General features: G+C 35.1%; 3 protein-coding genes across 6 annotated transcripts; 1 reads left to right on the top strand and 2 right to left on the bottom strand.

Moving 5' to 3' along the window:
- The first annotated feature begins 169 nt into the window (after window positions 1-169).
- On the top strand, window positions 170-2,300 carry LOC140673046 (CCA tRNA nucleotidyltransferase 1, mitochondrial). 3 transcript variants are annotated; one of them, XM_072905624.1, is made up of 4 exons: window positions 238-254; window positions 357-422; window positions 684-1,294; window positions 1,457-2,300. In XM_072905624.1, the coding sequence occupies exons 2-4, from the start codon at window positions 405-407 to the stop codon at window positions 2,211-2,213; spliced, it is 1,386 nt and encodes a 461-aa protein (XP_072761725.1). In that variant the 5' UTR covers window positions 238-254; window positions 357-404; the 3' UTR covers window positions 2,214-2,300. The 3 variants fall into 3 exon arrangements, with proteins under 3 accessions (XP_072761726.1, XP_072761725.1, XP_072761723.1); XM_072905625.1 differs by lacking the exon at window positions 357-422 and having other exon boundaries at window positions 170-254; XM_072905622.1 differs by lacking the exon at window positions 238-254 and having other exon boundaries at window positions 323-501.
- A 313-nt stretch (window positions 2,301-2,613) lies between these two features.
- Syngr (synaptogyrin) lies at window positions 2,614-9,911 on the bottom strand. Its single transcript, XM_072905645.1, is given in 8 exon segments — window positions 2,614-5,321; window positions 5,622-5,950; window positions 6,089-6,236; window positions 6,394-6,620; window positions 7,497-7,625; window positions 8,776-9,004; window positions 9,070-9,151; window positions 9,520-9,911. Coding segments are annotated over 7 exon segments (1,167 nt in total). The 5' UTR covers window positions 9,671-9,911; the 3' UTR covers window positions 2,614-5,321; window positions 5,622-5,749.
- Window positions 9,912-12,537: 2,626 nt separating this feature from the next.
- On the bottom strand, window positions 12,538-25,834 carry Pcx (pecanex). 2 transcript variants are annotated; one of them, XM_072905618.1, is made up of 16 exons: window positions 25,101-25,834; window positions 24,520-24,766; window positions 23,852-24,130; window positions 23,416-23,768; window positions 23,124-23,267; window positions 22,740-22,987; window positions 22,329-22,588; window positions 22,121-22,189; window positions 18,575-21,876; window positions 18,036-18,497; window positions 17,495-17,639; window positions 17,015-17,273; window positions 16,585-16,938; window positions 16,362-16,474; window positions 15,578-15,852; window positions 12,538-15,289 (listed from the first exon to the last, which is right to left on the bottom strand). In XM_072905618.1, the coding sequence occupies exons 1-16, from the start codon at window positions 25,251-25,253 to the stop codon at window positions 15,008-15,010; spliced, it is 6,945 nt and encodes a 2,314-aa protein (XP_072761719.1). In that variant the 5' UTR covers window positions 25,254-25,834; the 3' UTR covers window positions 12,538-15,007. The 2 variants fall into 2 exon arrangements, with proteins under 2 accessions (XP_072761719.1, XP_072761720.1); XM_072905619.1 differs by lacking the exon at window positions 22,121-22,189 and having other exon boundaries at window positions 25,101-25,833.
- Between the last annotated feature and the right edge of the window lie 1,503 nt (window positions 25,835-27,337).

Raw genomic sequence — 27,337 nt, 5'->3', positions numbered from 1 at the left:
AACTAAACTCCTGTCTTCTCAAACAATTAAAATTTTCTCAATTTTATTCTTTTCTCTTACACTGTCTCCCACACCATGAATGAATATTGTAGGAAATTTAAAAGTCCGCGTTCAATGATTTGAAATTAAAGGGAATTTGATTTTACGTCGAGAGAAATAAAAGATGTGCACTGTACTTATGTTTCGTTACAGTTTTCCAAAAATTTCATCCTTTTTTTTTCTCATGTATTTAACGATATAAAATAAATATAAAAGTAAGTAGCGCATTAATTATTAATTATATGCCTAGTATATTCAAAAATTAATAAATTGTAAAAATACTAGTACGCATACGCATATGGCGTGATGCATACCAGAAGAAAATTGAGTTCGCAGATGTCACAGCTGTCATAGGAGACACGTGTATGGCAACACGTATAAAAGTAATAACCTAATACACACGTATGCATTATGTTAAATGTACTAGCGCGGCGAACAACAAATCTGCTTTATCGCGAAATCGTAAGCAAGAAAATTATTCTTTCGTAGATAAATTAAAAACATAAAAACCGTCAAAGTTAGGTTAGGTTATGTTTAGTGGCAATTTGAAAGCTGATAGATTTTTTTCGAATAATTCTACAGAGAGGCAAGATGCGACAAAAGAAACGTGACAAATGTAACGATTACTGTCATTATTGTTTCAGACAGGGGGATATAGATTTCCAACGAGTGAAATTGTGAAAAACACTTGGACGAAGGTTAGAGAAACCGGCCTGCCCTCGAGGATTAATCCCGTCATCATGAAGCTGGACACCCCGGAATTTCATTGCATTTTCACGTCGGAATTGCAGCTTCTCGCCAATATATTCAAGATGTATAATTACGAATTACGAATCGCCGGCGGCGCCGTTCGTGATATTCTTATGGGTCAACAGCCCAAGGATCTTGATTTCGCCACCGACGCTACACCGCAGCAGATGAGGGAGATGTTCCACAGTCAGGGGATCAGAATGATAAATGAAAAAGGGGAGAAGCATGGAACGATAACTGCGAGAATAAACAATAGCGAGAACTTTGAAATTACTACTTTGCGAATCGACGTTGTGACTAATGGACGGCACGCGCAGGTGGAATTTACAAAGGATTGGAAACTGGACGCAAATAGGCGAGATTTGACCATAAATTCCATGTTTCTCGACCTCGATGGCAAATTGTACGATTATTTCCACGGTTACGAGGATTTGCAAAAGAAAAGAGTGGTTTTTGTGGGCGAAGCTAGTCAAAGAATACGTGAAGATTATCTTCGAATTCTCAGGTACATGTTGTACTTGTATACCAACAATATACTTATTTATCAGATCTTATCTATATGATTATATAATATAACAACACTCTCTTATATCTTTCATCAAATGCATTGATTATTGCATATTGAATATTTGAGATTTATTAAGGTTGTGCATCATTTAATTGCTAGGTACTTTCGTTTCTATGGAAGAATAATGGACAGTCCTGATAAACATGATGAGGCTACAATAAAGGCATTGACAGAAAATATTGACGGTCTGTCACAAATATCTGGCGAAAGAATCTGGAGTGAATGGAAGAAGATTCTGATGGGAAATTTCGCTTTAGAGTTGACTCTGAAACTACTCGAGTGCGGCAGCAGCAAACACATCGGTCTACCCGAGGAACCTGTCATAGAAAATTTTCGAACAGTTTATCAACGCGCCTTGTCCAATAACATAACTTTGAACCCTATATCCTTGATCGTGTCAATGTTGAAGGATGAAGATGAGGTGATGACGCTGCATAATAGATTAAAACTGTCGAAATTTGAAAGAGATTTGGCATTATTTCTGATGCTGCATAGAGAGTCCAAGCCCTGTGAAAAACCAATAAAACCTTATCAGCACTTGATCTTCATTCAGCCAACAAATAGACATGATTTATATCGAGAATACGTAAAGGAAGTGTTGAGATATCGTGGCGCGATAGATCTTCTGAATGAACTCGAACAATGGAAAATACCTAAATTTCCGATCAATGGTGTTATGTTAAAGGAACACGTGCCGACCCCAAAATTAACTGGCCCAGTTATAGCAAAATTGCAAAAGTTATGGGTTGACGAGGACTTTAAACTCACTGGCGAACAACTTCTGGAACATGTACCAAGTATACTCAATGACTTGGAAGAAAAAATGGAAAGTCAAAAGTATTACAAAAAGATGTGAAGTAAATTGTTTCCCAAATATTGAAAGAATTTTTTATGTATCTACAAGAAACTATTGTCATACTACAAATAGAAATATTTAAATTAATTTGTTACTTTGTAAATCAGTCCTCAATTAGATTTTAAATGTATAATTATAATAATTATTTTACTGCTTAAAAATATTTTACGAAAAAAAGATCACACAGTTTTTAAACACTGAACTTTTTTTTGGTAGAAATGATCTCAAATAAAATAGATAAAATATATATATATATATATATATATATATATATATATATATATAAAATACTGAATAAAGTTGAAAACTGTCAGTATATTAAATTTAATTGCATTAAAATACTTATTATATTAATATATTCAATTTGAATATATATCCTGAAAAGCATAAAAAGAAACTATATTAGGCACTCAAATATTTATTTGGGGATAAAATCCTGCATTTTGTGAATAGATAAATTCTACAGATGTGCTATACAACATTGTAGCAGGTGTAATAGATGTACAAAACGAAAATTGTAAAGCCGCTATGAAACATATTTTTAATATTAAACGATACGACAATAGATTTTGTATATATATTCGCGCAAAAATCATTATATAACTGTAATAACAGATGTAAAAGACTGCATGATAAACATTATGTAGATTAACATTGCTATACATTTTGTATATCGGAGAGAAACACATCACTGTTAGGAATAACGATCGCATATACGAAATAAATGTATGCCTTTTTTTGCGTTTTTAGAAAAAGAGTTCTTTGTTATGACTTACGCCTGCCAGCAAAACCTGTGAAAATGTGTATCATATCTTTGAGGGAATAATATATGCATACGGCATAAAAAAAATGAAGCAAATAAGAAAAAGAAACAATAACGATACACGTTCGCATCAGAAACGAATAAATCTGGAACAATCAGTAAAATGCAGTCGCAGCAGGATCACATAAGATAAACATAATCTATCGCTCAGCTGTCATATACAATCATTTTGACTTGCATAAAAATAATCACTTATATGTATTTTGGCTATCTTTTAAATTACATTTTTAGATCGTCCCTAAACACTCAGATCTTTACAGACGCATACACATTGCTACTGCATTAAATGCAATGATATATATATGTATAAGAGTACAATAATACAACAGCTATTTAGTTATCAATACCCACATCTTGATACACGTTTGTAATAGACACTTTTTCATAGCGTTACATTCTCTGTTTCGCTCTTTCTGATCTCACAGGTGAATTTAAAAGCATGTGATAGCATTGTTATTTTATTCCTATCATATGACAAAAATTTGAAAGATTTAGATTGCATTGTCTTAACCCTTCTTGGTGGTGACACATGAGTGTGTGTGATCTGTGCATCGTCATTCCATCTGCTAGTTAACAATATTATCAGCTATATTATATCTTGGAAGGGTTAAGATCTCGAAAAAGTGAGAGATCAATTTCGAAAAGAGTGAACGTCTAAAAATCCAACCCTTTGAATATGCAGGTAGATAAATAAATTATTAAGGAAATAAAATATAGAGAATAATGTGATTAAACCTCAAAAAAATATTTCTCTTTATTGTAATTAATCCTGCATACCCAAAAAGGGATATCTTTGGAACTATCAGGAATATATATAATATAATTATTATTGCACTTCACATAATATTTTACATAAACTATGCTTTTCAAATTATGTATAAGAATATCTTATCGTATAATATATTTTCTTCAAGAGAATTATGCAAACTAGAGATATATTAAAATATTGATGATAAACTATAAATATTCATAAAAATGGTGACTCGTTAAACAAACGGACAAAGAATCTCTTTCAATTAATTGTATAATTCATATGCCATATATCTAGAAAATGTATAATTCTCTCGAATTAATTATTAAGCTACTAAATTACTAGATAAATTTCTAATAATGTTTATATTTGCCTGATACAGTGTACAACAAAAAAATGTTTAAGTAAATATACATGTTCGATTTTCCATGATATAAATTGGATAAAATTATATCATAAGTACATATATAATACTTTTACTGCTTCAAACAGAAAATTATTTCTACAGCCTGTTCAGAAAATTGTTCCATTCCATAATCTTACGTGACACATCTTTTAAGAATGCAGTAAGTATATATAAATAATGAAATATATAAATAATTACATATATAAATAAATAATCTGATTAATTAAATATATTCCTGAGATTGCATATCAAACGAATATTATTAGAACAGAGTCAAAATATAAAAACTCAACAAAGATCAACTTTCTTTGGGACGTGTTTGCTTATTAAAAAATGTATAATTTTTTCTCTTTATGTTAATGAGTTGTTGACATATACGTATATTAAAGCATTTAATGGGCAAAAATCTTGCAATGAGAAATACAAATACAAAAATTTAATATATAGCAATAATCAAGATTGCAGATAATTTATGCATGTTATAGATATAATTTGTTCGCATGAACTTATGTTAATAGAAACTTTGGTTTACTATTTCATCATATTTTAGTGCAAATACAATTTGCTAATACTATTATGTAAACAATATTATAATATTCCATTATGTTCACGCAACTGATACGAGTAAATAACTTAACTAACTTAGGTATTGTCTCACTAATACAAAACATGTATTTTGACTTATTCATTTCAATCCTAAATTTCGCGTATCTCGTTTATTACTAATTGCATAGCAATGCATTGTATTACTGTTATATTTAAGTCGCGTTTACTTCACGTGTTCATACACGTTACAACGTTAAAATATACATAGCCTGTGCATGTACTAGTTCTTACTTATTATGGAGTTGCTATAGTTATTCATTATAAGATATATTTACTTCCATAAGATGGTCAGAGAGAGAGTAGCCACCATCGTAATGCATGTTCAAGCGTATATGACATACCTCAAACATGCTTAACGCTTTGTGTGACATTGGGCATATGGATATAAGTGTAACTTACAAGTGGTCAACAATAAGAAGCACAGTTTAACAAATAACTTCCTTCTACATCTTGCCATGAAAACTTACTCTATGACCAACGCGCTGCCCAGCGACCTATCAACGAATGAAGTTCTTCTTTAGTCTGTAAAAGACATAGTCTAATGTTACATTATATTATGATACAAATTATTAAAAGAAATAAAATTTATTTACATTAGAAACAATATATATTTAAATCTTGATCAAAGATTATATTTTACATACCTTGATACATTATTCATCGGAATCAGAAATATATTTATATAAAATGTCTTTCTTATATTTCTGAGTTGGTTAGTAACGTAATAATAAACGAAAAATTATACGTACAGAAAATTTATAAAAGATGATTTTATGGAATAAAATAGAAAAATGATTATTTTGTTATAAGATTGCAAGTTACCTTTAAGTAAAACAGGTGATGAAAATAATATATCTTGTTGTGAAAAATTATCCTAAATCATCTTCTTTCGTAAGTAGTTCGCTGTGCATCCAATGGAAATACATTTTGGTATTGACTATGGATGACTTTTAGTAAGCTGGGGCTTGAAAGTCACCCATACCCCGTTGTTGTTGTTGTTGACCAAACGGCGGTTCTTGGTAAGCAGTATCAGTAGCGTCGGGATAACTTGTATATCCTGTACCACCAACAGGATCTGCTTCGTAACTCGGAGCGAATGCTGCATCGGTGCCTTGTTTAAATCTTTGAAACGCGAACCAAGCACAAGCAGCCTGTAATAACAAGTTGTAGATACAATTTTGTAGAAGTTTGGTTTGCCTATATGTGACTCTGTAACTTTATATGTAGATATTATTAATTCAGCAGAAAATTGTCGCACATTCTCGCCGAGTAAACTTGATTCAACATACCCAAGTGAAGATGGAGAAAAATGAGAATGCAATAGCTGCTTGTAAATTATTCACACCATATCCATCCTTTGGTCTTGGAGACTTGTTCCATGCATTCGTCAAATAACAGAATCCCACAAAATACAGGAAAGACCAGAAGCCTGAAAAACTATAAAATGAGGATATTAATAACATTAATATAGTAGAAAATTATATTGATCCAAATGTTTTAAAAGAGAAGAAGCACTTTTTTGCCATAATCTTTTTTTAATATACAATTATAATAATTCTACAACACTCAGACTGTAAAGATGCACACAGCTTACCCCAAATCTATAAGGACAAAATGTTTCCTAGTCTTGACAGATGACATTTGTTCGAACAGGTATTCACCCGCGAGAAATCCGATACTGGCCAAAAATGCCAGTACTCCAATACCAATCCCATAATTGCATGCGTTATTGTCGTCATTGTAAAGACAAACTTCCTTCCCATCTTCTTTTGGAAGGTATCCCTTGCTGCTTATACATCCAAAGACAATTATTGCAAAAAGCTGGAAGCATGATAAAAATACTTTTACTTATATGAAAAAATCAAAGTGAAAGTTTGGAAAAACAAAGATATATTGCAATATATAACGCATGTATCAGCTATTTTTGTATGTAAATTAAGAATATAAATAATTGAACAAATGATAGCACAAACTGCAATAGAAAAGAGAAAAGCAAATAATACATATGTATATAAATTTTGACTGAAATGTCTAAAATCTATTAAGAAGATTTATTAAAAAAAAAATATAAAATAAGATAAATATATCCACAATTGTACAATATAGTTTGGAGGATTTATTTTAAGTATAACTCTTGAAATATCTCACATATCAGGCTTGATATAATCCGACTTTCTAGATTCTTTGCATATTTAATCACAATTCCTCTATATATCAAGTCATCTATTATGCATTAGTGGAGTGAATATTTTCATTGAGGAAGAGAGAGAAAAAGAAAGACAGAAAGGCAAGGTCGGGGAGGATTAACAAATAAGGCTGTCAAAAGGACAAAACGGAAGGAGCGACCCGTGAATTTCATCAAAGATATATCCGGCCAGCGGGGATGAGGTAAAAGACGCGCGAAAAATTCGATCCGCCAAATCGACTAGTAATAAATCTCAATTAAAAGCCGAACGCCATAGAGACCCATGGACGTACGGGGGGGCGTACCGTTGGAATTCGCGAAAAATCAATAGAACCCCATCGCGGTTGCGGGAGTGGGGCGGGGGGGGGGAAGGGGGAAGGGAGAGTAGGAGGACCGAGGACTCTCTTTTAAAATCAATGAACATCCGCGTATCGGGGTGTCCAGCTCCCTCGGTATCGCGATCGTCGTCGCGGCCACGCTTGACGATGGGTCTCGTTGTCGGGGCGACTTACCAGGCATACCGCTCTCAGAATGACCTGCGGCCTCTGAACGAACGCGATCGGATCGAAAGGGGCCCCAGCCTTTCCGCCGCCGTACGCTCCACCGTCCATCTTAGCGCGACTGAAGCGGAGATTTCAAAGCTAACGCAGCGGTCGCGCGCGCATGCGCAGTCGCCTCGGCGGCGCTCGGGGGCCGGGGTAGATAAGCACGTACGAGGTACGAGACGATAAAATTAGAAAGAGAGAGAGAGAGAGAGAGAGAGAAAGAGGCGCAGGTGGATTGATATCGGGTGCGTTCCGGGAAACGCTGTTCACGTTAAAAACGTCGTTCTATCTTTGTTCCTTATTGAAAGTTGAACGAGGATAGAGGCACGTTAATAGCGTTTCCTGAAACGCAGCCATCGTATAGTCTCTAAATTCTATAACAACCCTTGAGATTTACCCTACGCGCCCTTCCCTTGCGATCTTCCTTATCCTGATGATTCCTCCTCTTCTGATAAACTGTAATACGGATAAGAGAAAAGAAAAAATATGTCTTTTGTGGTTAAAATGCACCACAAATTTACATAGAATTTATAAATATATATTTACATGAAATACAATTTAAAATAAATAAATAAATATATATATATATATATATATATATATATATAAAGTTTATAATATCGATTTTAACATATAATTCTTGTATTATCTCCTGCTTTCTTCAATTTTCCTCATTACATTATGTATGCACACCTTTTGATTATTCTATTCTTTTCAATTAAGTTTATACACCTTAAAAAAGTGGACTAATAAATGTTAATTATAGAACTTTGAGAACAAGATAAACAATTTTTTTACTCTGTTTAATTATTTCAGTTAATGTTTAAAATATGTTTTCTCTGAATAATATTAAACTTGTAGGGAATATGGATATATTATAGAATATTAGATCAAATTATTTTGACCTAATAATATTAACCTAATGCTTGTTATTAAAAATATTCATATATTTTCAGAAAATTATTTTCTCAAAAATAGCAACTTACAATCTACATAATATACATAATAATATAAATATCTTAGGCATTCTACAAAACTTTTATTTCCAAAATCTGTTGAATAATATATATGATGCAATGCATAATCCACCAATTGGAATGCAATATGATACATAAAACTTTCTACTTCTAGGCTGTAAAAAATTTAATTTAATAATAAATATATTATTAAAAATGTTTAATTAATATTACATTAATTTAATAAGAGATGCATATAATAGACATTTATATTGATGCATACATACCACAATTATCACAGCTTCTAGTTCTTTCAATTTTAATTCAGCCTCATTAACTTCCTTAAGAATAGAGTCAGCGGCAAGGCACAGAACCTTGGAAGCACTTAAAGCTTCATCAGGTTCAATAAAAGAATTGATTCTTTTTTTTGTTAACTTATATCTGTAGTATATTATACAAGCTTGAATTATATTAAGTTGTTTGTTTCCTATATCCAATATTTTTATTTTATCGAATATCCTGTCAAAAAATTAAGAGTTTAGATTTGATATTACATGTAGAACACAAGCTCGCATAATCAGTACCTTTGGTAAGGTTTCATACTTAGGTCCTTCTTTGGAATATATAGAGCATAGACCATTTTATTTGCAAGCTCTTCATCAGCACCTAGAAAAACAAATTATTACTAGTACAATAACTTTTACATTTTATCTAAAATTAGTTTTTTAAATTTTAATTACTATTTATATTAAAGGAGATAATAATTCTTCCATATCTAACTAAAAAAAGTATAGAATTGTATTATAAAAATTATATCGTAAAAGAAAAATCATCTATTTTGCTTTATTAAATTTTGTAATATTATAAATTGTAAATTTTATCTAATTTTTCCTTATACTGAGTTTTTATCGAAATATATATAATCATGTACGATGTATATTAATCACAAGAATTTAGATCTCTATAAATACTGTAACGTACAGTAGTCTAAAATCATAACACCATCGATATTATTGTCAAAATAAATAAATTACCCAGTTGTATGAAATCTTCCTTGATTAATTTATGCAAGACATCAGTCGATATATCTCTCTTTTTGAATTCTTTGATTAAATTATGTCCTCCTACACCTTGTATTAATACCTCGGTTTGTTTACTAAATCCAAGAGGATTATTATATCTCATCTTGTCTATGTTGAAAAGTGGCAAAGTATTTATCCCAAAAAATTGTCAACAGAAAGTTCCTTAGCTCTTCACTACAGATAGATTAAACAGATATTACATTAGTGACAAAATCTCTCGGTAGCTGTAACCGTTAGCTAAAAAAAAGAAACAATCCTACGATCAATTTTGGTATAATCGTTGTCGTATATAGAAAGGGAAAGGGAATCTCGAGCGACCGAAAAGCACGAGAGGAGAATCGATCAATTTAAGGGGAAAAACAGCTGATTCGAAATAGAAGAGATCATTTAGTATAGGGATTCTCAGAATAGAGGAAATCGATATGTGAAACGCGCGCTATCTGTCAAGCGTACTTCTCCGTCTTCTGACAGTTCTATTGTATTATTTTCCCTCTTCGAAGGATATGACCACCTTGATACTCGGCGTCGGAGTAGGATTATTCATCATCCTCAGTCTGTGGGTGGTGGCCGCGTTAATATTCGTCATATCATTGCGCGTCGAGAAGAAGGTCGGCGCGATCGCTATACTGCTCGTGAGCGCGTTTACGATTATTTTGATAAGCGTGCCGCGCGCGTCAGAGAAACCCGCGCCCACGGAGAGCAAGGTATAATCGCGAAAATATATTTATATAATATTGATTGTGTGTGCGTGTGTTTAAAAATCTACCTGCGTAGACGAGTGACATTAGTGCTCGAAGAAAGCTAACCTAGTTCTTTATTAATATATCAAAGTGCGAGAAAGGACGCGATAGAGAGCATCTCGTCCCGCATTAATTACTCTGTGTTTATTCTACTGGAAATTAATTGGCGATATCTATTTCATAACAGAAAAATGTCTTGCAAGACCTTTTAAATTATTTTTACATTTGCATTATTGAAAGAATCGATTATATATACATATATATATATATTTTCTAATTATATATATAAAATTAGACAGTTACATGTACATATATACAGATATGTAAAAATAATACAACAGTTATTAATATTGTGAAAATTATATAATTAAACTAAATCAGAAGGAAAGACTAAATACATTTTTGTTTTGTAGGTGTACGATCGACTCTTCATTTGGCGTATAACGCTTCTGATTTTATTAATTATCTCATCTATAATTTCCCTTATTGGCTATATCAAATTTGGATTGGTGGAAACTGTTAGATCAGTTAGGATATCCAGCTGGGTCTTTTAGGCATTTCCTCTTTGGTATGTTTTAAATGAATAATGTAATGAAATATATGTTATTACTATGATAGAAACTTATAATGATTATATATGATGATAAAAAAAAGTTTATCTAGATATAGACAGTGCACTATTGTATATAATTGATAATAGTAACAATCTTCTTTTTTTATAGATATTCTCGCTTGCTGACAAATATGATGATCTTCAATATATCCAAGACATAATACATAAATGTAATGTTCATCTGTTTACATAACTATTAATCTTTTATTTACAAGTAACACGTTTAAAAGAAAGACACAATGTTGTGCATAAGAAATTGCATGCCGTCTGTAGTTAGACGTATTTCATTATTTCGCCAAAATAATAAGCGTTACGAGATAAGCAATAACAACGAATTTGTAAATAAGGTAATGAATGGCACAGTGCCAGTTATAGTCAATTTTCATGCAGATTGGTGTGACCCGTGTAAAATATTGACACCCAAATTAATAGAACGTATAGAACCTATGGAAAAGTTAGATTTGGCTATAATCGACGTAGAAGAAAATCCTGAATTGGTGCATGTCTTTGAAGTGAAAGCTGTACCAGCAGTAATAGCTATCTCGAATGGCTTAGTCGTAGATAAATTTATTGGTTTAGTCAATAATGAAATGATAGAGAATTTAATACAAAAGCTAATAAACGAAGGACCAATAAATACTACAGAAAACAAGTCCTAATCATGACAGCATTGTAAACTATATAATACATATTCTATGCTTCCATTTTCTCTATCACTTGTGAATCTATTTTCATAGAGAAAATATCTAATATTTCAAGCTACTTCGTCCGAGACTTACGGCCTTTTCTAATCTAATCATTCTCAGATAAGCGTGCATTACATAACTTGAAGATTTTAGATATATATTTATGTTGTAAAATGATATATAGTGATAATTCTCATTACACAATACATAACAAAACTAATATATATATATACATATATATTAATATATATATCTGATGTCCAGGTTGTATTGAAATATTTGTATTCTTCTATATAGTAACATATACTCTAATGCAGAGCTTACTCGGCAGCCTATATTCTTGAATCGACCAAAAGGATATTAGAAAATAACGGTTTGTTCTTGAGAGATAGGGAAAAATGCAACAGAATTATCCTATATTATATAAATAATATCATAATATTATAAAAAGAGTATTAATTAGAGGTATTGTAGAAATTGTAAACTTGTCCAAGCACTTGTGATATACATCTTTTTAGACACGACTTTTCAATATATTCTTGAAATAGTTATTCATGTCTTCACTTAATATTTATATATGTAATAAAAAAAAATCACTTTACGAGTCAATTCAATAACAAATTATGTGCGATGATAATAAATTTGCAATGTGATTTGAATTGTGTTATTATGAAGACAAATATTTATGACAAATATTTTTAAAATACGCTTTATATGTATATATACACATATCTATATACTTTTTTCTTGATAGATTAAAAAAAAGTATTTTCAGTATCTAATTTATGCGAATAATTTAAATTGTACAAAGTGTATATATTAATTTCAGCCATTGAATAAAGAGAAGCTAAGAGAATAATTACTTTAACAGTGGTTATTGGACGTAAGTCGTGATGTGTGTCTTCTGTGGCAGTGCAACCGAGATAAATCATTTAATCAGATTTCAGTTTCTCGTTTATTCTTGATTGTAAGACCATTGTGTGTACAATCAGTGTATGAAAGTACTGTCCATTAAAGATATAGTAGGCCAGAGATATAATAAAGATTATTACACTTCACATAACTTCTCTCTCCCGCGTCTTTCGGCAGCAAGCGATACATAATGTGTGTTATACCAACAATTAAAAGACTAGCTATATAATCTTTTTCGTCATCAGTCAGGTGTTTCTTAAGACACCACGATAAGGCAATGCTGTGATTCTGTGTGGTCACTTGCAAAAAACTATTTTTTCCCTCTCTATCTGCGAAATATATATATATATAATTTTTTTTTCTACACGGCATCGAACGAACTATATATATATGGATTTACAGAATTTTTGCAAGCAACCGTTCCTTATTACTTAAATAACCAGTATATAGATGTTTTCGAATTTGTTTATAACATTTATAATGTGAGAAATAATTAAAGCAAAATTAAACTAATTTACAAACATTATATACAAAATTAAAAAAAAAATAAAAATAAAAAAAACCAATTTGCTAACTTTCTTTCGAGAGTAACAGCGACGTTTCATTGTCCGATGGAGCATTACGCCAATGCATTTACATATGACATCCCTGTTCTCGCTCTAACAAGCTATGCCTCGGATGTAAATGCACCGTCGCGAGACTAACAACTTTACCAGCTCATATACAATTAAGTAATGCCATGTGACTTTGAACGAACTTTTGTACATGGGCATATGGAAGTGAAGCGAGGGATATAATAACCGCTATTTCAGTGCACGCGGATATGTCCTGTCGTGTGTGGCCCCGTAAAATAACACACGCTCGAATAGAATAATATTCTGGACGCTTCGAGGTCTGCGATGGTATGCGCAATGTAAGATATTTACAACTTATCTACATTATCTACTTTAAAAAAGAGAATCGTATAACAAAACCTTTCGTAGAAAAACACGAATGATATTTTATGTACAAATAGTCTATTGATACCATTTGTTATGTGTAACCCGCTGCGTACGACCTATATAGCAACAGTGTACTTAAGAGAGATTCCCTTCCTCCTGGCTCTTATATGATACATCATTACATATTCATAAAGTACAGTTCCACTACTCAGAGCGATTCATGTTCTTTTTTTTTCATATCAACCGCCAAAAATATATATACTGCATTTATATTATTAGTGGAAGAGAACGTGTTCGAACGCTACCTTTTCTCTTAACTGATAATTAAGTAATCTAAATATACATTGGGCAACAAGTAACGTCTGCTCCGTTTCCGTGTGTGAGAACATAATATAGTCATATAATATACAGTATATAGTACAACATGATACAATTTGGTTTTGTATTGAATAACTTGGCGATTAGCGATTCTGGCTTCTCATGCGATTCACGAGAAGTAACAATATACATATGTATTACATTTGCGATACTTACAAGGTGACAAAATACTCATATTTCTCTCTTTTCATTTCCTTGTCTCTATACAGGTCTCTACAATTTTCGATTCTTTTAACACATCGGTGTTTCCTGTAGAAACGTTTGAAAAGTAAAACTTTAACGATGATCAAAATGAAAAGAATTATAAATCTGTCTTATAAGTCTGATAAATTCTATTGAATCATATCTGAATATTCTAAGTACAAGATCAACAAAAATGACAAGAATTTGGGACGAAACAGCATGCTAAGATATGGAAAAAATTTTATGGACAATCCTACAGAAGCAAATAAAAAAGATGTAAGTTTCTCAATATCCTGAAAAAATATTCGATGTTGCAATATTAGAATTGCAATGAAACCTGTCAATGGAGATAAGTTAAACATTTTATATAATTAAGTATATCGTTGATCCGAGTTCTTCAAATTATGTCCTAATGGCGAGTATTGACTTTATGGAAGTACGAAACTAGTATTCAACATCGTCAATATGATACATTTGTTCGCATTATTTTGCACTTTCGTCACATTGATACTAGAAACCTTCAAATAAGAGTCTTGGTCACATATTTCCAAAGAAAAATATGTCTTCATAAAAGTAATAAAAATTATTCAAAATATTTTTCTAAAAATAATTCATATTTTATATTTATATATATGAACGATTATTTTTCTTATGTTCTAATTAATTTACAATAGCAATTTGCTCTTCAGTTAGTTTGCAAAAATGCCTTATTGAAAATTTTTTGATTAAATTAGTGTAACCATGATAAATCAATAACTAGCTGTTTTCTTAAAGAACAAATCGAAATACTAATAAACTCTTTAATAATGCCAAGTATTGCCATCATATTAGAGTTTAAAATTCAATATCGTTTACAGAGTCTTATTCAAAGATTCCTGTGATTGAATAAACATGCGCTATCGCGCATTTACAGGTCTAAGAGCGATCGTGCCAATGTGTACAAAAGCCATGATCGCACGTTATTGCACTAGTTTCGAAAATATTTTACTAAACCTCTGCCCCTAAATCCCGTACGCCTTGTTCAGCTATCGGCACGTATTTGTCCTCGATCTTTACAAGTAGGATGACTTTGTCGACATGCGATCGTCGATTAGGATCGCGATGATTCGGTGACCAGCGATGAACCACACAGCCTTCCATACCTCTCTCTGGTACCCAGTGTTGCCAGCCAGAACGACCGCCTTGCTGTCGCATCCTCTCGTCCGGCCAAATCACGTCTATACGCCGACCCAAATTAATCGCGTCGTATACTTGATTAGGATCCATAATCTGTTTGTGAAAATTTGTCATGTTACGTCTCGTGCGTATAAAAAGAACTTCAATTTTTATCGCATTCTCATCTTGAATGCAATGTTAATTCAAACATATTGTAGCAATCGATGGTATTAAATAAAACACTTAAATATCAATAAAGCACAAATTCAATCATAATTTAAAACATGTCAGAAATTAATCTTTTTTTGTAAACGATTAATATATAAAACTTGTAGAAATTCTATATTTAATTCATCGAAAGAATTGATATAAAATATTTCTCACTGCTATCACAATACTTACGCGAACTCTTTGAAAAACTTCTTCTTTCTCGAGTTTGCTAGAAAAACTTGTCTCGCTCTTTGTTTCCGTTTTAATATCGCTATTACTGAGCAATCCGGCCAGACTGGCGAGTGTTGAACTGGTTGGTTTCCCGACGGAAGCGAGCGAGCCTCTGTTACCACTAAGAGAACCTGTATTCGCACGACCGAGAGATCCTCGACCGGTCGAACCACCGATTTGACAGCCAGATTCCATCGATTGCGAACCAGAAGTGTTGTGACCCGATTGAGCATAGCCTATTCATAAAGTGTGTATAATAAGTACAAAGGTATATACAGTAGAGTGCATTTTGAATCAAACAGTACATATTCATTATATAATCGCTAAAGAAAACTCATATATATAAACAAAATTGATTTGTACTTTAATCATATAAGCTTTATAAACTTTTAATACTATTTTTCATAATATTTTAGTATGAATAGTGCAAAAGTATCGCGCCATATATGAGATTTTTAATTATACTAAAAATTATTTGGCTCAACTTTTACACGCCACTGTATCTATTGCATCAATGTTGAAAATCGTTATAAAATCAAATATTTATGTCATATCAAAAAAGAATCAAGAAAAATATTTTAGAAAACAGACAGAGATTACAGTCTATTCTAATTATGTCTTAATTCTTAATTTTAAATATAATTGTAATTTTTTTCTTACATTAAGTTCAATGAGATAATTTTTTAACAATACATAAAAAATTAACAAAATTTATTATTACGATTGGTATAATATCTGTAAATACCAGAATGTATGTTGTAAGTAGTCATCGCGTACACTCCGTCATTCCCGAAACCTCCATCGTCTTGGGAGCCAGTGCCGCCTGATGAACAACCTTGACCACATCTTCTTCTTATTCTAAAAAAACGTGCATGTTGAATTATCAGATCCCGAATTAAATTAAAAGTTAAATCGAATTGAGGTATCGATTAGAGATGAAAAATGATCTTTGCTTGAGTTGAACGTACCTTCTCCACAATTTCAATACAGTACTTTTTATTGTACCAAAGGTCAATGGTCCTCCGATTATCGAACACAATTGTTCATTGGTCTCGGCGTAGCTAGTTGTCAACGGGGAGACATAAATCGGATATCCAATCGGCTGATCGCAGGAACTGTTGATTATATTTCTTAGTGCTTGCTTGGCATTCTGTATAGAGCCGCGCTCCGGATTTCTGTTCCTCAGGTATACCAATTCCTGCTGCTGGCCGGCCCAGAGTCCGCGGACACACTCGCGATTCATCTTGATCACTCGAAAGCTCAAGTAACGTTTATTAAGCATTATCACTTTGTACTCGTCTATACCGTCATCGAGTACATGTCTAAAAATTTCGAATGTTTATGTTAATCAATGTGCTGCACTGCATATGCTTTGGTGATCAAATATATAATGCAAACCTGAGTGCCAGAAGGCTAGGCGCGCCACTCAAGACTGCGTTCCTCCAAAGCGGATCTGCCTCGTGACTTATGACGAGGTTTTGATCATGATTGTCGATAGCCTCGAAGAGCGCTGACGATTCAATGTACTGTTCCGGACTCATAAAATGATCTTGATGTAGTTTCAAGGCCATTCTTATTCCCTTAGCGACTACACTGCGCAATAGATCGACATCGTGCAGCACCCATTCGTCGCGAACTGACGTTATCCGAAAATCTCCTGTCATTAAATATAGATATTGTATATACGAAGTGTATTACAAGTTGTAATTTAAACAAAAGCTCTTTTCAAACAGGGAAATATAGCTATTGATATTTTATCAAAAAACAATTTGGAGATTTGAATATTCTTTTAGTAAACAATACATATGCAAATATATCAAGAATTAAACATAATTATTACGATGCATCAATATACATCGCAGAAACAAGATATTATACCTTTAAATAACGCATGTAGTCCATAAAGAAAAAACTCAACACCCGATAATGTATTGTGAGATGCAGCGCCTAACACACGTCTTCCCAACAGACTTAATGAGAGGCACAGAGACACAAGATATGAATCGCGTGTTCTATCCAGCGTCTAAAAAACATAATAATAGTAAAATATATGTCCAAGAAATGTGAATTTTTTTTATAAATAAATCATCTTTTTAATGTCTACAGTCGTCACCTTAATATTTGAAAATTTATAATTTTTTATAAATTTGATATTTTTTAAACGATTTTTTACATAAATTATTTTTTTTTTAATTAAATAACAAATAAATATATCTCGTAATTTCAGACTGCTATACTGATTGTATATAATTCAATCTTTCTATTTATCTATTATTGACAGTATCGAAATATGTAATCGTACTTTTTCCCATTGATTTAACGCGTTAATGTGTGCGAATAGTATAACGTCAAAATTTTCCAAGTTATACCATTCTAGTATTTAAGTGACGAAATAATGTGAATATTACTAATGTATCACCTTATCTTGTTTACCAGCGCAATATTGTATCCAGTCAAGATAAACATTGCAGAAACTATTCCGTGTGATACCACTTGCTCGGAAGTCAAAATCTTCGTCGATGTTTACATTAAAAACGGGATCGAGATCAACAAAGTTTTTGTCGAGCGTCGGCTTGAGCGCATCGACAATGTCGGGATTTTCCAGCCACTGTTTCAACTTGGGCGACTTCACGGCGTAGAAGACGATACTCTTGACGTAGTAAGTAACCAACACCTTGCGAAATTCAAACACCTGCAACATAGAACCCGCCGAATTGTCGGAGATAGAGTATCCCTCGAGCACATATTTGGCGCTTGCGACTTCCCAAGCGAGCCAACGTTGACTGAAGGCTGCGTTTACGCTAAGTACATTCGACAGATGACCCATTTCGCAGCAGCAGCAGTTATCATTATCCTCGATACCTTCCGAGATCGCTTCCACCTAAAAATAGATACATAAAAAGTCACAAAGTTATATATGTAAACATACATAAAACAAACCAGTAATATCGTATGTACCTCTCTTTGCTGGCAATATGTTCCTCGGAACTCGAGACCCCTGAGCTGAAATGTCACCAGTCCATTACCCAATTGAATTATGTGCACCAAGCAGTTCAAATAATCTGACGCAAGCAGAAAGCAGTCGCCTTGTTCCACTTTTCCCCATCGACCAAGCGCGAGGTCGCCGCAGAGGCTGTGCTGGAGAGAGCGCGTGAGTTGTTCATAAAATATCGAGTTCAAATTGTTGTCGTCGGCGCCCAGATTGCGTTCCAAATGCGAAGACATTCGTGTGTTAGAATGATCCACCCTCCTTGTCTTGTAGTCTCTTTCCCAAAACTTGACGGGTCGTACGTACGATGAGATGAAGATCGCGCTGCCTAACAACGGATTCAGAGGCGTGCTCAGCATCGCCGAGATGCCGGCCTGGAGAAAGAGCATCGCCGAATGCGGTACGGAGAAGGGCTGGGCGAACGCGTGGAACGCACTGCCCCAGGTAATTTGCCAGGGCGCGATGTACGTGACGACGAAGCGTATCTTGAGCAGCAATTCGTAGATCTTGGCGAATGCAATCCCCGTAACAAAGTAGTCCATCAGGAACGTTTCGCTCAAATTACTAAAGTCTAGCTGGAAGAAGAGTACCGCGAAGACTAGGACGAGGTAACGACTGGACGGGTCCGAGTATGCCGATCTGAGGGACTTGAGACCGCACACGACGACAATGAGCGCGCCTATACTCTCGCCAAACTTGTCCGCAATCTTCGATGAACACTCGGTAAGCGCGCCAAGGAAGACGACCGGATAAAGAACGTTCCGTTCGAGAAAGCACAGGCATACGTAGGCCTTCTCGAACCACATAATTCTCACTGGCTCGCGCACCTCGAATTGCGCGTGCTCATGGCTGCGCAACACCGGCCTTGACAAGCACAACCACGGTAGCTGTTTACGCAGTTGCGGCACGATATAATGCAGAAGAAAACCCAGGCAGCTGACGATACTACATAGCACCGGATTGAGTTCCGGTTGTAGAGCGGTAAACACCGTCGTACGATGAATACCGAATGAGAGAGTGCCGACTACCGCGCATACGATTACGTCGTTCTTCAGTCTAGCGTTCACGGTCGAACGAAGCTTCTCCGGTAATGGATCTACCAGTTCGGTGTCCGACATTTGTTCACCCACCTTAATCTTCACATCCTTCTTCCTGCCAGATACCTTACTTTTGGCCTCCTTGTAGCTCGCGGCTACATTGTCGCGTTGTGACGATGTATTCTCGATAATCTTTGCTTCTTTCTCCTCCACGTATCGGTCTCCTATCTCCAACGGCCATAGATTCGCCTTGAGGATATCCCATATTACGGTTGGATCGGAGGACGATCGGCTTAGATGATAAGATATCGCGACGAGCAGACCGACGAATATGGAGAATAGAATATGCTGCGAGGACTTGGGCTCGAGTAGGGCGCCATAAGCAAATCCATAAAGGATAAGGACGGCGACCACGCTGCGGCACAGACAGTACAACGACGATACTAGACTAGTGGTTGCGTTGCCTCCGAATAAATGAATGTCCAAATGTTCGCAAACGTACATGAGAAACGTATTGATCTGTGGAAATAATCCTAAAGAGAATACGATCGGAAAGCACAGCAAAAATATTAGCAGAACATTTCGCACTTGCAGTATAAGATCATAATCGGCGACACGCAGTCCGTACACGCGAAAGTCGGACGATTTAAAGTTCCTCAGTATCTCGTTGAAGATCAGAATCAGACTCGAGCACAAGATGTAATACGCAGACCTGGAAAACACTATAATACGATTGAAGCCGTGCGTGGGCGACGCAGCGTCGGGCTGGACCGACTTTAGTAGCGAGTACTGGCAGCCAGCTGTCACGAAGCAGAATATAAATGCAAAGATGTCCCGATAGAACCCCTGTTGAAGCAACAGAAGGCCCAATCCCGCGACTGCGCCCGCCAGGAATGTGGACACGATGGTCTCGAACACAGTCAAGTTACGATCGAGTAGAGCTAATAGGGCGAGACGATCGAAGCGCACCTTGACATGTGGCAGTCTGCCAATTTTCCACTTATAGTAGTGTCTGGTTTGCTTGGGCTTGGAGCCGTCGGAACCGTCTAGGCCATCGACGAAGCGATTCCACGACAAACTCGTGTTTATGTCAGGTTCCTGATGTGGCAATGTCAGTACGGGCATGCGGCTGTTGGGATCCGATTGATACTGGTTCAGAGTCATATTGCCCAGAAGATTTTGTAATCTTCGATTTCTATCAGCCATTGAGTCCGAGCGCGCAATTAACGTATGATGAAAGTGTTCGCGCTCCGAGTTCTCGCCGAGCGTGCATTGATTCGAGCTGCCGGTGTTCGAAGAAATCAGATTCGACGGCGGTGAGCTTTGCGTCTTGGTCTGATTGCTCGCCGGACTCGACAGTACCGGCGGCGTGTCGATTATCACCGTTAGACCAGCAGAGTTGAGCGACAAGCTGCTGTAACTGTTGCTAAGCGAATCAGCGAGCTCCCAGTTTGCAGCATCGTAGTGTATATTCTGATTGAGTTGTTGACGCAATAAAGTATTTAGCAGTTTCTCATTGTGCGGATTGGTGGGCATCTGTGTCATCGCCGCCGCAGCAGCCACATCCGAACAACCCTTTTCGTCGAATGTATAGGCTAACCAGCGACCGTTATCGTCGCGAAAGTAATGCACAGCTCCCTCCGAGGTGTCGTTTTGATTGGTGGCCAAATGATACTCGCCGCTCGAGATCAGACCAAACAACGCGGTCAATGGTACAACGTTGTCGTCGCGATTGGCGATGCTCCGTGGTCCACGATGAGCACGATTAGGATGTTTTAATCGTCCGTATCTGCTGCGAGAATTACGATTCTCGGAGCTGCGACTCAATCGCAGGTCAGACGATGCGACGTTCGATTGGCCGGGTAGATCCCGGCCGGAATTGTTCAACAACGCGGCTAGCAACGGTGGCGCTGGATTCGGTAATAACGTGCTCAACTCGTTGTTTGAACCGCTGGTCTGCTCGAATTTACCACCTCGCCTTCTGGCTTTCTCCCGTCGTACTTCAAGATAACGTTTAAGGTTTTCCCGCGGTTGCTCGACGCTCGTCACGATACTGTCATCTGTAGCGTCTGACGCGGCGGGCTTTGGACGGCTTTGCTTGGGGATCGCTCCCTGATGACGCTTGACGGTATTGTCCACTTCCAGTTGCGGCAGCAACTTTCGCTTCACCTCGTTCTCGATGCTGAGAGTCGTTGTACTGGACGATCCCGAATCAGGCTCTTTAGTGTGAAGATCTACGCAAATCAGCATACACAAATGCACTTAGTTCTTGTCAATTCTATAATTTATGATTAGTGCTAAAAGCTTGAGCGCTTCAAAATTTTATTGTATCGTGAACATCATATTAAATCTTATCACGAGTTAAGAATTATACGCGAAGTACTAAATATATGCTTATCAATTTGTCGAATGTGTTATCAAGTTTTAAACTCAATAATCTTCCCGACATCCTAGCTCTATATAGTACGTCCAACTTACAATCTGTACTAGCCGTCTGTAAGCTTTCTGATGTATCCGTATCATCAGACCGAGTGAAAGTCCAAAATACTGGCAGCACGAATTAGAAAAACGTAACAGTATAAAGCAAAAGCATACAGCATAAAGCATTTTTTGCATACAGCAAAAAATAATTGGACTAGATCTTTTTTTTTTACCTACAAAGCACTTTTTGTTTACGTAAACTTACTCTTGCTTGTCCACGGCTCCACCGGACAATCTCCGCTTTCGAACAACCAATCTATCCCGACTACGCTTCCTGAATTCAGCGGATCTTCCGCGTTCTTTGATTTATCCAACCGCTTTTCCTTATTTTTTTCACCGTCTGAAAATTCATGACTACTTTGGCTGGCATTGCTGTATCTTCTTTTCACGCCAGACTTTGATTCCTCGAGCAAAGCGTCTCGGGAATTTGCCGAATTGTTGTCTATTCCATTGTCGTCATTAAATCTACAAGATAATATAAAAGAGAATAATACCAATATATAAGCTCGTTTTAAAATATGTTTAATATAAAGCCATTAAAATTATTCTTAACAATATATCATTCAAGAATACACAGAATAGATCGGAATATATCATTCAAGAATACACAAGATACCTCGAGAATCTATCTTCGAATCTGCCAGCACTAAGACTTCTGTCTCTATTAGATGTAGCGTTTGCATCGTTCATGTTTTTCCGCGTAAGTAATGGACTGTAAGAGTCTCGTAAACTAAATCCTCCTGAACTTTCATTGGCAAATTGTTCATCGCTCTGTTCAGCTATTGGATGTACTATTTCGGATCCATAACTAAGATACGGTAAGAGCTGTAGTTGGTTTCTCTTCAATGTGTTTTGTGGCAAAACCTTCAACATTTATTTTTATTTTTATTATAATGTATATCTTTATGTGTATATGTATATATATATATATATAATAAATGTACATCTTTAAATAAAATACTTATAAAGAGATGTTTTATAAAACAATTTGTTTATATACCTTCTTGGTATTAATTGTTTCAAGACTTTGGGGATGAAGAGGCAGGTTATTATCGTCTGTATTATTTATATTTTTACTAGTAGCACCAATTGTTTCAAGACTTTGTGGATGTACCAGTTGTTGATGGGGCTTTTTGCTAATGACCTTAAAATTAAAAATAGGATTTTATTTAATTAAGAAATAAAAATTTCAAAGATTTATTTACATTTATATTTAAAATAAATAGAAATACTAATGAAATACTAATGAAAAATACCAATAAAATAAATAGAAATAAGTCGGAAATTTTTACCTCTAACGATTGCGGATGAGACGAGATTTTATTGTTGTCCGTATCTCCTTTTTTCGATATGATTTCTAAACTCTGCGGATGATCATTCATCAGGTGTGGTTCCATCGGTATGGAATTAGAGTTGAGTCTACGGACGCTTTGGTTGGATTTCCAGTATGGATAATCGTCGCCAGGATGTTCCAATTCCAACGAACTGGTCTGCTTTATTTGGCTCTCCGATCCAGTTTTTCCAAGGCTGCTTTGCTTCGAATGTCGATTTCTGGAATCCTCAGGTGCATGCCGACATAATTTACGCGGTCCTGGTCGATCCTCCTCCGCTATTACCACGCACTTTTGTCGCAAGAATTTCCATTCTATAAATAAATATATTCATTAAGATTAATTATCTCTTTTATCTGTTCATTTAGGAATTAGATGCAATTATATATTCGATTACCGTTTATAATATTCTTAAAACGTGGCTCATGATATTGTGCAGAAACTAATTCAGCTTCATGCACGTTAATGCTGGTCACCATTGGTTTATTAAGTTGCTGTGCCTCTTCCGAACTTTCTGAACTGTTTTTCCTATGTATTTCTACCTTTAAATCTATGGTCGAACTAGGTTTATCTCGATTATATTCAGATGTTATACTATCTGCATCAGCATTCTGTATATTTGGTTCTATAAATGAATTACGTGATGAACATTCTACAGGTGGTGTATCCGTTTTACCTAAAAACAGATTATAAAAAAATATGTTACACATGTAATCTCTTTTTTGAACAGCAATAGAAAAGTATAAATAATGAGTATTATATAAGAAAATTAAAATATTTAAAAATTATATATTTTATTATTGATTCAATTATGATAGAAAACATAGATGATTTAAGTTTTTATATAAAATTATAAAATGATAATAAATAATAAAATAATTTATAAATCTTCTTACATAAAAATAATTATTTAACTTAGCCATTATGATGGTAAAACAAACTTTGTTTATTCCTCTAAAAACCTGATGTTTATCTATTCTACACTATTTTTCTTTCATAAAAGAAACCTAATATAATACTATTTCAATTCTTTGAATTGTATTAATTGTTATACAAAGTACGTACCATTCAAAACTTGGAGCTCTATGGCATGACCCATCTGATCTTGTGACTGTTCCCTGGATTTATTATGACCCGCTCGTTTCTTCTCGCTTTCAGACTTTTGCTGACTGATGGTTTGATTTGATTCTTCTAAACACTCTGTCGTATCATATACACAGTGTAAAGCATGATTCATAAACTTTATTGTTCCAAAGACAGCGACAAACGATGAACAATACGCCAACCAAACATATAATGTTGGAGGAAAATACTAAAACATAAAAAACACCATCTTTAATAAACTTGTCATATAGCAAGTGTTATAAAAAAAAAGAAACCACTTCTCGTTACATAGAATAAGAAATATAAATAAACATATTTTAAGAGAATTTTAAATATATAATTGTCGATATTATAGCCGTGTTTCTTTCAAACAGTGGCTTAAATCAAATTTTCAAGTCCAAACTGAAAATAGACGCGATATAATTTGAAAGAATTCGACAAGTTCGAAATCTTGCGAGAAAGTTAAAGACTTTCTTATGCAACTCTCAATAAAATAAACAACTGTATACGAGCAGATAGGAGAATGTCGTCTTTCTTTTTACCAAATAGATCGTGAACGGCAGACAGAGCAGGAACAGCCAGATGTATAGATGGAAGGTGTTGGAGAAAACATCGAGATGCGGATCGTAAAACCAACCGCCCGTCAGGCTCGCCCAGACGCCTTGTCTCAGGATCTCCAGTGTTTGCGAACCCATGTTCCCAGTGGCCGAGGAAACCGAGCTGCCTCACCATCTTCCCATAACGTCTCTTAACGTCCGACGATTCTGCTCCCGATAACGCTCGGTATCGTCAGCTCCTCGACACGGCCAGACGCACGGCGAACAGCGAGACGACGTTGCATCTTATTTTGTGTTCCCGTTAATCGATGGATTTGGCGCACACACGGCTCACGGTCAGACCACGCACCACCACAGATGCACCTCGGCCCTCGGCCCGTAAAAACCCGAGGGAAAGAGAAACGGAGAGATGACAGGGAGGCTCGTCGCGACGGTGGCGCTTTTACATTCGTTCTCGAAACCCAGGACCATTATCGCCGTCGATAAAATAATTTCCAGTATTGCCGATAATAACTTTTGACACCGAACTCGTTGGTACCGACTACCGACGAGCACGTGCTTTTGACAAGACTTTGAAAGTAAGGAAGTAATCTGTTTTACCGGGCAGACTCGCGCAAATCCCGAGCAAAAAATGAATTTATATAATTGTATAAATTTTTTCGATTGTGTTATTGATAACATCTTATAGCTAGAGCATAGAAAAATAAACTTCTTGATATCAAAATTAAATTCGTCTACTTGATAACACAAAATTTAAATGGTTTACTTTTAAAATATTTTTCCTGAATCTTTATGTAATATAAATAAATAAGACAGTTTATTTTTCTCAGCAAGAACACGTGACGTAAAATATTACGATAGAAATATTTATTAAATACTATTCATATAATATTTTTTTCTCTCTCTCTCTCTTTCTCTTTTCTTATATATAAAACATTATATAAAACATATGCAAATGAAACGCGTTTCCGATATAATATTTATAATATGTAATTTTATTTAGTAGCCGACTTTCTTGCGATTGTTTTAATGTCCCTTACGCACTCCGCATTCTGCTCAAAGTCCTCACATACGATGCCCAATAGGATACATGTGCGATGCATACCGAATCTGAAACAAGTAAATAAATTTTGTTATTACACGAATGAAAGATATTCACGTGTTAATTTTTTTAGGGATCGAGACTTTTATGGAGTATCATAATTTCTATTTAATAATAATAATAATATAACACAGATATATTTTTTATTACAGATATAATTTACATATAAATTAAGTGACAATAAATGGAGAATTATACATAATATATATTTTTTTTTCATCTTTTTAATAAAGCGACAGCGTTTAGTTTCAATCAAAATTGCTGCTAATAAATCAAGTTAAATACAAATCTGACAGTTAAGTATACTTTAATCCAACGTAAAGTTAACTTTCGGGAAGGATAAGGCTTCCTGAAAAAATTAAACTGTATGATAATATGCTAATAATTACTTTAATCGCATCACACCCCTCGTCGCTTGTCATCGATTAACATTTCCGGACTCGTAGAGACCCTGTTTTCCAAATATAACCGCGTCCGCGCCGGCTCAGGAATTATCTCTTTTTCAGCGAGAGCAAGCACGGATTAATCGCGGATCAACCTCTGTCGATCGCTCTCGCAATCTGAAAGCAAAACCGCGGTAAGACATTAAACCGTTCAGCGGACATCGCCCGGGCATTCATTTATGTGTTTTTTTTTTTTTTTTTTTTTTTATTATTTTTTCGCGGTCACGCTTACGAAAAAATTTCCCACGCTTTCAAAAAAGCACTCGTTCCACACTTGTCTAGCAACTTCTCTCGGCGCAGTGCATCATCACCATCATATATCCCATCAAATTTTCTCTATATATTCTCCTGTAAAAATATACTCCTCTCTCTCTCTCTCTCTCCCTCCTTTTACTCTCTCATCTTTCACCTTCCTCTCTTTCTCTCTCGCTCGCTCGCTCTTTCCACTTGCATCAATTTGTCAACATTTGTTCGTTCGTGTCCATCCAAGAGGTAACGTTCACGGACATCAATCATCACATATAATTCACCCAGGCTGTTGAACAGAATCGTACAGGATTAGTGTCTGGCGTTGATCGGATCTTCGATAGCCGAGAGCTAACTTTAGAATACTAACATTCCAATTTACAACTTTGGTGTTTCGATGTGGGTGGTCTGTCTTACTCCAGGACGTGATG

The sequence above is a fragment of the Anoplolepis gracilipes genome, chromosome 14 (genome assembly GCF_047496725.1).
Source record: "Anoplolepis gracilipes chromosome 14, ASM4749672v1, whole genome shotgun sequence".
Classification (NCBI taxonomy): Eukaryota; Metazoa; Arthropoda; class Insecta; order Hymenoptera; family Formicidae; genus Anoplolepis; species Anoplolepis gracilipes.
This window is presented reverse-complemented; position numbering and strand designations above follow the sequence as displayed.

Coding starts and splice junctions, on each gene's coding strand:
- LOC140673046 (XM_072905622.1), top strand. CDS start 451: ATGTTAAATGTACTAGCGCGGCGAACAACAAATCTGCTTTATCGCGAA. Junction 502..683: donor ATCTGCTTTATCGCGAAATC/GTAAGCAAGAAA, acceptor TTATTGTTTCAG/ACAGGGGGATATAGATTTCC. Junction 1,295..1,456: donor GATTATCTTCGAATTCTCAG/GTACATGTTGTA, acceptor TTTAATTGCTAG/GTACTTTCGTTTCTATGGAA.
- Pcx (XM_072905618.1), bottom strand. CDS start 25,253: ATGGGTTCGCAAACACTGGAGATCCTGAGACAAGGCGTCTGGGCGAGC. Junction 22,589..22,739: donor TTCGAAGATAGATTCTCGAG/GTATCTTGTGTA, acceptor ATTATCTTGTAG/ATTTAATGACGACAATGGAA. Junction 22,190..22,328: donor GGAGCCGTGGACAAGCAAGA/GTAAGTTTACGT, acceptor TCGTGCTGCCAG/TATTTTGGACTTTCACTCGG.